Source organism: Euphorbia lathyris, chromosome 4 (genome assembly GCF_963576675.1).
Source record: "Euphorbia lathyris chromosome 4, ddEupLath1.1, whole genome shotgun sequence".
In the NCBI taxonomy this organism is placed as follows: Eukaryota; Viridiplantae; Streptophyta; class Magnoliopsida; order Malpighiales; family Euphorbiaceae; genus Euphorbia; species Euphorbia lathyris.
Window position 1 is genome coordinate 49,616,219 of NC_088913.1, and position 11,379 is coordinate 49,627,597.

The window sequence follows — 11,379 nt, forward strand, 5'->3', positions numbered from 1 at the left end:
ATACATAAAATGATCAATCAATAGCAATCATATAAACCCTAACTCCCTATGCATACATATTCATACAATCAATTTCACTCCCATCCCAGATTGGATGGAGATTAGTTCATAATTAAACTAATCAGGCGAATAGGGCAAATGTAAATGATAATAAACATCTTCATTAAATGTAAAAATAAAAGATAAAAGGGAAAGAGGGATCTAAAACCCGATTATCGAAATTGTTTACAAGAAGGAAGATCGGCCTCCACGTGCCAATTGTTCTTCGAGAAAGGAAATACAAAATTGAAAGCTAAAGGGAAAATAAATGCGGAGATGAAAGACTGATAATAAAAATTGATTGCTTCCAAGGGAGAAGATATCTCCTATTTATATTGTTTAGGAGAAACCCTAAGTGCAACAACGAGTAAAAATGGCTTTTTAAATGTCTTCAATGGGCCACATGAGTCAATAGGCCAAACTCTTGAGAGAGAGGAAACGTTGGGCAATTCTGCTCGCCTCGTCTTGCCGAGACAAGGTATCATCTCGTCGAGACATGGGCTGTGCCAAAAGTGCTCCAATGATCCTCAGATTCATCCAAAATGGCTCCAATGGTCCACTAAAGTCCATGAAAATCCTTATCATGCCTTGACAAAGATAAAAATAACAGAATTAACTCTAAACTATTAAAATAACAACATTATAACCAAAAACTAAACTAAAATGAGCTAAACTAACATTAAAAACAATATAAAATAAGGAGATATCAAGCACTCTTGACTTTGTATCTTTTCTTGGGCTCAGCTTGAGGCGATTTGGATTTAGGAGAAGTAGCTGACTCAGTAGGTGGAATGATAGGTGATGGTGGAGGAGTAGGATTTGGTTCAGAAAGGCTTACTTCAGTATGAACGTAAGGAGTTCCCCTGCTGGATAGGTCATCCTTCTTCTGATGTTTCAGAAAATGTGCATCTTTTGGGATTGCAACCATCAGAGGAGAGACAGAGATTCCATGGACTTTGGTAGTCTTTTTCTTTGGGGTATGTTCATCAGCCGGAATCTTAGAACCAGCTCTCTTGGACGACTTACTGGATTGTGCTCTTGGAATTGTCTCAGAGCCAACTTTTCAGTAGCAGTCGTTTCCTTCTTAGAGTCAGACTTAGAGGTACTGACTCGTGCCTTTTTAGTTCCTTTCCTTCTGGGAGACTTGGAAGGTTTGGCTTCAGCTGACTTCCTCTTTCTCCCTTTTCTTTCTTTCTTAGGAGTTGCATCAGAGGCTTCTCCTTTAGCTCTTTTTCTTTTGCCAACAGCCTTGGAAAGAATCTTGGCAGCTGTCTCAGCCTCTTGAACCTTGCTGTGTGCCAAAGAGTTGAGAACTTCAAGGTTGATCTCCTTGGTAGTGCAAAATTCTTCTTCATCAAGATTTATCTTGCAGTGCTAAAGAATTTTAGTAATGAGTGAACCAAAGTACAACTGAACTGTGCATCTTCGGAAAGCTCGGACTAGAAATTCTGGAAGGTTGAGAGGTTTGTTTTCAACCATGTGCCATATAATGCACTGATCAAAGTTTGAGACAGAGTTGACAGAGCCAGATATGGGAAAAAGAAATTTGGTGATGATATAGTGAGCTTGTCCAAGGGGCTGAGTCATGAAGGTGGCAAAAAGTTCACCAACGTAGCCTTCATGCTTGCAATATCGCTCTAGGAAAGCCTTTATGCTCTTTTCATCACCAAGCTTCTGAAGCTTGAAGCCTTCATTTTTCAGATTCAGAAGATCTAGCAGAATATGTGGAGTTATGATTATCTCTTGGTTGTTGACTGTGCTGGAGAGATAAAATGGACCAGTCTAGGGTAAAATTCTCGGACCAGTCTAGGGTAAACAATGCTCGGAAAAGCAAAGAGCTTATCCCACTGATGCTGGGAAATCCACGTAACATGGGTTGTACCGTGGTCAGAAGGTCTGGAGAAAAATCTTAATTCGTTTACCACTGGATTTTTGATTTGATCCAGATTTTCATAGACAGTGTAAAATGCGTATTGTGCCGGACCTTTTTCCTTCTGATCCTTTTTCTTCTTCTTCTTCTTCTGAGCCTGTTTCTCAGCTTCTTGCTCAAAGACGTTCTCCACAACGTTCTCGTTAGGGTTGTGGTTAGGGTTTTCTTCAGCTTGGTGTTCTTGATGTTCTTGGGTTTGATGTTCATGGTGTTCTTGATTTTTCTAGGTTTCAACTTCTTCTGTTTGAGTTTGGTGTACATGTGAATCATCATAGTCTACCTGTTGTTCCTCAGGTGATGAAGGATTGATGTCAGAAGAGTTATGCCTCATAATTTCAGATGAGCTGGAGGCAACTCTTTCATCCTCGGAAGACATTTTCATTATTCGACGAAAAAGCTTGAAGTTCAACTTGATTTCCATAAATTTGAGAGAGAAAGAGAGAAGGCTTTAGGCACAAAGATGGGAATGGAGGATCTTTCTTCCTTTTATAGGGAAACTGGTGTTAGGTGAGAGGTCAGAGCTCAACGGTCAGAGTTTAAGCTAATTATAGTCTAGATTCTAACATTAATTGCAGTGACATCGCATGCGTTTTGGCTATAATGATGAATGTGATGTCATCCTAGTAACTAGGTTAAATGCATGTGAAACCCTATGAGATGTGGTATTAACTTGGAAGAGATACGTAGCATGCAAACATGTTTTTATTCAGAAGCACACAAGTTACATTCAAAAGCACATTTAAAACTGAGAGTTTATTGAAGAGGATTGAACATACATATTGCTTCTCTTAAAGCACATAACTGTTCTCGTGCCAAAGGTTTGGTGAAGATATCAGCCAGCTGTTCTTTATAGGGTACATAGATTAACTTAATTTCTCTCTTAAGTACGTGATCTCTGATGAAGTGATGCCTTATACTGATATGCTTGAACCTGCTGTGCTGGATAGGATTTTTGGATAGATCAATAACGCTCTTGTTGTCACACATGACTTCAATAGTCTTCGTCTTTAATCCAAAATCTTCAAGCTATTGCTTAATCCAGAGGACTTGGGAAACACAGCTTCCAACATCAATGTACTCAGCTTCTGTGGTTGACAGGGCTACAGAGGACTGCTTCTTGCTGAACCAAGACACATGGCTGCTTCTGAGAAAATGACATCCTCCATAAGTTCTTTTTTTTGCTCAAGCTTGTCTCGTCCATAGTCAGCATCCGTATCCCAAAAAGTGAACTCAAAAGTATTGGGATACCACAGACTTACATTCACAGAGCCTTGCAAATACCTAAGGATTCTTTTTACAGCTATATAATGGGATTTCTTAGGATTAGCTTGATATCTGGCACAATAGCATATAGAGAATTGAATATCTGGCCTGCTGGCAGTAATGTAAAATAGAGAGTCAATCATACCTTGGTACAACTTACTATCTACTGACTTACCCGCCTCATCTATTGAGAGCATAGTATCAGTACTCATAGGTGTTGAGATGGGCTTACAGTTCTCCATTTCATATTTCTTCAATATCTCCTTGGCATGCTAGGTTTGGCTAATGAAGATTCCGTTTTTTCCTTGTTTGATTTGAAGTCCAAAAAAGAAGCTAAGTTTTCCCATCATGGACATTTCAAACTCAGTTTGCATCTGCTGACTAAATTCTCTACAAAGTGATTCGTCAGTAGCACCAAATATTATGTCATCTACATACACCTGTGCCAGTAGGGTATCTTTACCCTTCCTCTTAATGAATAAGGTTGTATCCGATTTGCCTCTGACATAATTTCTTGCTAGAAGGAAGCTTGTTAAGCGTTCATACCAAGCACATGGTGCTTGTTTCAAACCATACAATAAGGTTGTATCAGATTTCTTACTATTGAACTCTAACGATTATTATCTGTCTAAGTAAAATTATTTTTCAGAAACAAGCACCACATGCTTGGTATGATTGCTTAAAATAACCCAACGAACTGTGAGTAAATTTTGAGCATTAAAGAGTGAACATCTAAAAGCTCTAGTCTTTTTGACATTTTGCATGTGCTTTTGCTTGTTAAGAGTTACAGATTTTTCACCTAATACCGAGTTAAGTTTACACGTTTTAATTTGAAACAATAAATTATAAAGAATCTCTTTAGAATTTTAACATTTTCTTTCTATTTTGTTTCTTTTTTTCATCACCTCTAGGAAACCCCGTTGAGCCTATTAATATGTTTTTATTTATTTCTTTCTTAACCTACAAATTGTTTGCAAACGATATTCGTTTGTTTTAGCACTATCAGTTTTGGCCATTTTATTTTTCATTAAAAGCAAGTTGTTTTACCTAAAAAGGGAATGGACACGTTTTTTACAATAAAAGACCAATGACCGGTCTAGTTGTTCGTATTTTAATACACTTCTCACGATCAATTCACTTTCTTATTTTGTATGATTGTTGCTAAACTCGATCATAACAAAAAGAAAAAAAAAGAAAAAAAAGAGAAAGAAAAAAGAAAGAAAAATATGTTAATTCATATACAATAAGCATGTTTTCCTTGGAACAACTTGCTAAAATATATTTTATGCCAATTTTTGTAAATATTTTTAGTGCTATATTTTTAAACCTTTTGACTTTTTGACACGTATCTAACCTTAGCCCCATTACAATCGAACTTCGAGATTGTTTTTGATATTGTTTGAGTCTTAGCAAGGTAAAGGTACTCAGATAAAAGTCCAAACTCACCGTAACTTTAGGCAAGTATAGAGATGAGAATAAACACATAGCCACCTAATATTGTGTGATTGAATGAACAACTTTCAGTGAGGTGTTTATTTGGGTTTCCCCTTAAAATCGTTTAATTAAGCATGTCTCATTTCACTTTAAAAGTATGTCATTTGCTAATTGAATTGCGGCTTTTTGGGCATCGTGTTCCTTTTTCTTTTTGAATATGTGTTTACAACTGCTTGTTTTTGTGTCACTTATTTGGTTAAACCAGAAGGTTTTTTAGTTCAGCTAGTCTATTGTCGGGTTTGGTTTTAGTTTACTTGAGGGCAAGTAAAGTTTTAAAGTGTGAGGAGGTTCGATAGAGTAAAAAACCCTATATTTTAGTACGGGTTTAGGGACTATTCTGTGTCTTTTATTATCTTTTATTGTTTGTTTATTTACTTTAATAGTAATTTATCTTTGTTTTGTCAATTTTAGTTTTTTAATTACTTTTTTTTTAACATTTTGTTAAATATTCCTAACGTTTGTCAAATATTTTACAACTTTTAATAAATTAATTCTTTATATGTTATTTTGAGTTTAATCTCCATCCAAAATTTAAAAATTAACTTACCAAAAATAAATCAATTTTGACTTGGTAGTTAAAAATGATTTTTGGTAAAATAATTAATTAATTTTAGGTAAATTGTCTAATAGTAATATTTTATGAGATTATGTGCAAATTTTCAGAGATAAAGATAGAGATTTTTAAGGTTCAAAATCAGGAGAATTTCTGATCAGATCTATTGGACTCAGTCTTTATGACCAGATTTATTGAACCTAGTCACACGTTCAAATTTAAATAAAAATCTTGCATAATATTTTGTGACAGATTATTAGAATTATTTTTAGATTTTATTTTTATATTTAAATAATTGGGTTTCCATCCCAAAGATTGAGCAATTTTAGAATAAGCAGAATTAATTTAGGCATTTTTTATTATCCAAAAATCGATCTTTTTAGTTTTTAGTTTTAGAATAATTTTTACAAAGTTTGTAATCAGTTTTTAGACATTGTTAACTAGCTTAGGCTTTAGAAGTCTGTAATCAGTTTTTAGCAATTGTTATCTAGCTTAAGCTTTAGAATTAATTTTTCATTTTCTTTGTAAGCACCATTTTTAATCCAGAATTTATTTAATAAATTTTTTTCCATCTTGAGAATATTAATTTGATCTTCTTCCATTGTTCACATGAGAAAGCTTCATCCACCATTGCTCCATAAACTTTCTTATGTCTTCCAAGTTCAAAAAGACGATTGCTTGAGTCGATAGGTTTTAAAAGGGAATTTTACCCTCTTATCTTTGTTTACTTTTATTGACCCTTCTATGAAGTTCTTAATTAGTTGTAATCCTATGACGATTTTCTTTCCATCTTTAATATAAATATTCAATTTAGTTTAGCTTACGTGTTTATGAATTCTTTAATGTGAGTATATTGATTGAATCATTCAAAAGTCTCAATATTTTCTAGGTTCATATTGTGAGTCTAATCGGGTTGTTTAGACCTGAGACTCTAGGTATTGATAATACCATAGTGACTCAAATTTCTGAAGCGGGGTATTACAAGTTCAGATACAACGATAGCATGATTATATTGTGTATTTAATTTACTATTTATGAAGGATAATGTTGCTAAATGCTTTGAATTTAATAATAATTCGTATGAAGCGGAAAGATACAGTGGCAACTTTGAGTCAATATTAAAAATGTGTTATTAGTAATAGTTCATTTCCTTTGGTTTATATCTTGTTTCGCTTAAGTATTTGATGTGGCTTTGTCTTGGAAAAGTCACAATTTAAGTCTTGTACAGTGCCAACGTTTTTTTCTAATTTCCATTTTTTTTCTTTCTTTCTTAGTTTAATTGTATAGTTATTTTACTAGTTAATTACAAAAAAAAAAAAAAAAAAAGATAAATTATGAAAATAGGTCCCGGAGTGTGTAAATGAAGAAGAACCCTCATAAATTTCTATCATATATCGGTATTAGGCAGTGAGATGTTTGATTATTGAGATAAATTTGCATGACTGAAAATGGTTTGAGATACAAATGAGATGTAGGTTGGATGAGAATAGAAAAAAGCAGAATATATATTATTAGTAAAGGAACTACAAGGAAGAATTAGAACTATCCCTTATTCAGAAGTTGTAGACTAAATAATTTATTAGGAGAGGGCGTTGAGTTGAGTTTGGGTTTCTACTTGGAAATTTCACCTGCAGAATAGGAAAAGAAAAAAGGCATTAATAAAAGAAAAGAAAAAATGGGAGAGAAGAGAAAGAAGTGGAGCATACAAGGTTCAAAATTGGTAATGCATTTGTCAGGGAGCTGCAAGGCCATGTTCCTATCAACACCAGAAATAGGAGGACCATTGACAAGGACACACAAGCAAGGTTGTCCTAATGATTTAACAGCACTGCAACAAGCATCACTTGGAGGTATTGGGCTGAATGGTGCTACTGCTGCTCTGCATGGTATCATTTGCACTAATGCTGAAAAAAATGTACTCCCACATGATGTATGTCCTTTCCCTTCCTCCACTACCATTCCTAACATTACCACCATCACTATTATCACTCTCTTCATCTTCATCATCTTCTTTCTTCTTTCTTTTTTCTATTTTCTATTTTCTCCCCCAACATCCTATCCCTATATATATACACACCATGCAATGGGATCATGCAATGCTTTCTTCTATACCACTCCTAACCCTTTCTTCATGCGTTTCTCATCTTACCACTTCACTACTTTTTCTGTGTTTAACTTACCCTTATTCAACTCATATCAAATTCATGTCCAATCACCATTCCCAATTAACTTTAATAATTAACAACTCAATCAATTAAGGCTTTAAAATATCTCTACTTTTAACTCATAACTTCAATTTTGAAAATTACTCAAACTACAATTTAAGGGCCATTTTAACCCTTAATTACAATTTTAATATTTTAAATTGTTTAATTTTTGAGCTAATTTGTCAAAATTTACATATAGGCTATTTGATGACAATTGCCAAGTTTAGGGATATTTTGAGTCTTACTTGATTAGGAATTAATTAGTAGGATAAAGTGAATAATAATAGCACAATCAGATATATTTATTTGGAAATAGTGATAATGATGGATGGAGGGATATATAAAAACCAGAATCATAAATTTAAAAATAATTACATAGAGAACCATTCATAGAATGGACAATTATTGAAACGATAGGGTAAGTCTTTTATTTAAAAGATACATAGGAAAGGATAGAAAAGGAAAGGAAAGGTTAATTAGGGGCAGGGGCAGTTAAGTTGATAGCAGAGAGCTCTGACTGCATGTAGTCTCCTGCAAACATTGGCGGATAATTGGTGGCAAGTGGGCTTTCTGCAAAATGCCCCAAAGGCTTCAACATTGCATCTGATGCAATGTTTGAAAACAGCTGCATGCAACAATTACTTACTTGTTACTAGCTATATATTAACTCCAAAATTCAACATAATTTAATTTATAATCTGATCTTACTGTAGAGGATGCTCTCCATAGGCTACGATTTTGGTGTTTTGCTAATTTGACAGCTTCAAGTGTTCTAGGAGTGACTACAACTTCATGCATACCAGCCATGCATTCTCCGGCAGTCAACCACTCAATCTGCTTGCCTGCCTGAAGAAATAGACAACCAGGAGGAACATTCACCTCTATTTTATGTCCATTCCTTAACCAGATATTTAAACCAGGGAATCTACTTCTTCCATGGATTGTTAACAAGTTTGTGTCATAATGATATCCAGCTAACACTGTTCCTTCTTCTCTGTATTCCTTTAGGTCACTCCCTGTTGGCCCTAGCAACTGTGCTCCCTGCACCCACCCACCTCTTTTTATTCAGATCATCTTATCATTTCTAAATATCCATTATTATACCTTTTCTCTTTTATAAACCAAATCATTTCCATCTTTCCATCAAAAACACTTCTATCGTGATGTGATGTCATGTGATGTTTCAGACATAACTCTACTCATTTATAATTAATGTTTAATGCTCAAGGTGTGTTGCAAGATTCATCCCATATCTACTTTTACTTAAACATAATTTCTAACCTTACAACTCTTCCAGTACCAAACTATTTAAGAGTGAACAATATTAATTCACCAATTTAGGGTTTTCATGGTGAAAAAAAAAATAATTAATTCCCTTTCTTTTTTTTTCTACATATCATTCTAAATTCGAGTGTGTCACTTAAAGTGTCAAGTTATTTTACTTTTCCAAGTGTGTAATACACATTCCGTTAGGAATTTTCACATTCACCGTTAAATATAGGCTTATTAAATCTAAGCCGCAGGATGCTTTGAATCTCCACATTAGGATTCTAATAAACCTAGATCTAACGGTGAATGAACAAATTCAACATGCTCATTAATGTGCATGTGATCAAGACTGCACATTCCGTATACAGTTTATTTCTTTGCAATCGAATGATTAATTAAATACATTTTGAAAATCCAATCAAGTTTTTTTGACAAGTTCACGAGACAATAATGTGTTAAGCCTTAGTAAATTCATAAACTACTTTACCATTTTAATCCATATCACAATTTTTCTTTTATAAGATTTAATTATTTTATAATCTTACAAAAATATATTATATATACAAATCAATAAAATTATTAAAATTCTACCAACTCTAACAAAAAAAAATATATTATTACAATTTATACTAATTAATTCTTATCCACTCAAATGAATAAATTAGGATAATTATGTTATAAAAAATTGTGTTTTAAATATCTGAACTAAAATTTTTTTTTTTATGAAATGAATTATAAGTTTTTAAATCACAAAAAAGTTAAAATGATCTATTATTATTAGTAAATGAAATAATAAGTTTGGATAATGTTAGGAAAAAAGTAAATCCCTGAGCTTATGTTTTCAGTTAAAAAATAAAAAGCATTTGGTATTTTCATTTGAAGTGAAATTGGGTGTATGGATGGATGGCATGCCACCTCTTTCATAAGAGAAGTAAAAGCATCCTTGGACAAGCCAAAGCCAATTGCAGCCAATTCAGCAACAGCCTGAAAGAAAGAAAGAGAAAGAAATTAAACAAGTAGTAGTAGATATTAGCTAGGTTGAATAATTAATTACATGAACTGCATCAAGCATTTTGTGTCCCCATATATCCATGACATCTCGCCACTCAGGAAACCCTTGAGGTATCGGAGGTTCCAAATTGAATTCCTGAATTAACAAACATATATATTATTAGGATGGATAAGAGGAAAGTATAAAGCAAAAGATAAGAAATACTACCTTGAAGCGGGTATTTAGTGGGGGAGGTCCTACCCTCCACATATATCGCCATTTAAGATCAGGTCCACGAGGCATGGTAGGTTGCCTGTCCTTGGGCATTTCTTTTATTTTTGCTTGTATTTTCTCATCCACCACACATCTTGGAACTTCCAGTCCATCAGGGCTCGATCCAATCTGTTTTTTTTTTTTCTTTTAATCAAATTTGTATAAAAAAAAAGTCTCTAAAGTAATTAATGGACCGAGCTAGTTTCATCTCTCATCTTCTCTTAGAAGATAGGATTGGGGTTAGCTTCCCTAGGCTAATTCCTGGGTAGTTTGTTGTTATTCGTTTTTCTTTTCCTTTTCTACCAAAAAAAAAAAAAAAATTAATGGACCGAGCTCACCTGGTAATGTGATTCAGGGATCTCATGAAGCCTTTTGTACTCATGAGGTTGCTCAAAGTACTTCTCCATCAAATCTAAAAACCGGTCATTATCCTCCACCGAGCATCTCGGATCTTTCACGATCAAAGCTCCAGTTTCTTTCAAGATCCGACTCACTTCCTTACACAACTCACTCACCCAACCTTCATACTCTTTCTTAGGACTCTTGCCCACTCCTAAATATCGGGAAAGATCAATCACCGGTAGCTCCATCTCCATCTCCATCTCCATCTCCAAGTTGTTGTTCATCACACTGTGGAACCTCCTATCCTATATAAAGGCTTACAAAATGGTACCACTAACGCAATCATTAATACCATGGATCCCCACTATTTTATTACCACACATTATCAATGTGTGTGGACTTACATTTTGCATTTCTTCAAGGAAGACTATATTCAAATAAATTTTATGGTAAACACATTCTCATAGTTTACAAAATCACAAATTCTGTGTCACGCCTACTATTTATCTTATAATGGACAAATTTTAAGTAATTAAAAAAACTCACTTTGTAAATTATTTCATATATATATATATATAAAGTCTGATTTTACAAATTAATTAAACCACAAAAATTGTTTCACTAAAAATTTAACTTGCATATCTTTTAATTATAAATTTTACAAACCTCATATTCTTGTTTGTAAACTTTTAAACCACAAGACTATCTTTACAAATCGCTCAAACCCTGAGGGCAACCAAGTGGCTCAAATGAACCATGAGGGGTAAGAGCGACCTCAATGTTCTCTTTCAAGCGCAACAGAAAAGAAGCCAAAAATCCTACGTAGGTAGTCAGTTCAAGCAATTACCTTGAGAAATGGTAAGGAGGTGGAATCAAGTCTTCCATCACAAGTGCAAACTACACCACCTCCCAAAGTAAGCGGTGAACCAAAAGTGATAAGGAAACCTCGGTTAAAAATCTGAAACCCCAACTCCTTTAATTAATATTAATGATCAAGCTAAGCCTTTTGTACCTACAT

General features: G+C 33.9%; 2 protein-coding genes across 2 annotated transcripts; both read right to left on the reverse strand.

The window, feature by feature from the left end:
• Positions 1-6,766: 6,766 nt before the first annotated feature.
• LOC136226972 (putative lipid-transfer protein DIR1) lies at positions 6,767-7,471 on the reverse strand. Its single transcript, XM_066015684.1, has 2 exons — positions 6,986-7,471; positions 6,767-6,907 (listed from the first exon to the last, which is right to left on the reverse strand). Exons 1-2 carry the CDS (start codon positions 7,284-7,286, stop codon positions 6,891-6,893), a joined length of 318 nt encoding a protein of 105 aa, XP_065871756.1. The 5' UTR covers positions 7,287-7,471; the 3' UTR covers positions 6,767-6,890.
• Positions 7,472-7,825: 354 nt separating this feature from the next.
• LOC136226971 (uncharacterized) lies at positions 7,826-10,660 on the reverse strand. Its single transcript, XM_066015683.1, has 6 exons — positions 10,358-10,660; positions 9,975-10,148; positions 9,810-9,902; positions 9,671-9,739; positions 8,195-8,527; positions 7,826-8,111 (listed from the first exon to the last, which is right to left on the reverse strand). The coding sequence occupies exons 1-6, from the start codon at positions 10,643-10,645 to the stop codon at positions 7,959-7,961; spliced, it is 1,110 nt and encodes a 369-aa protein (XP_065871755.1). The 5' UTR covers positions 10,646-10,660; the 3' UTR covers positions 7,826-7,958.
• Between the last annotated feature and the right edge of the window lie 719 nt (positions 10,661-11,379).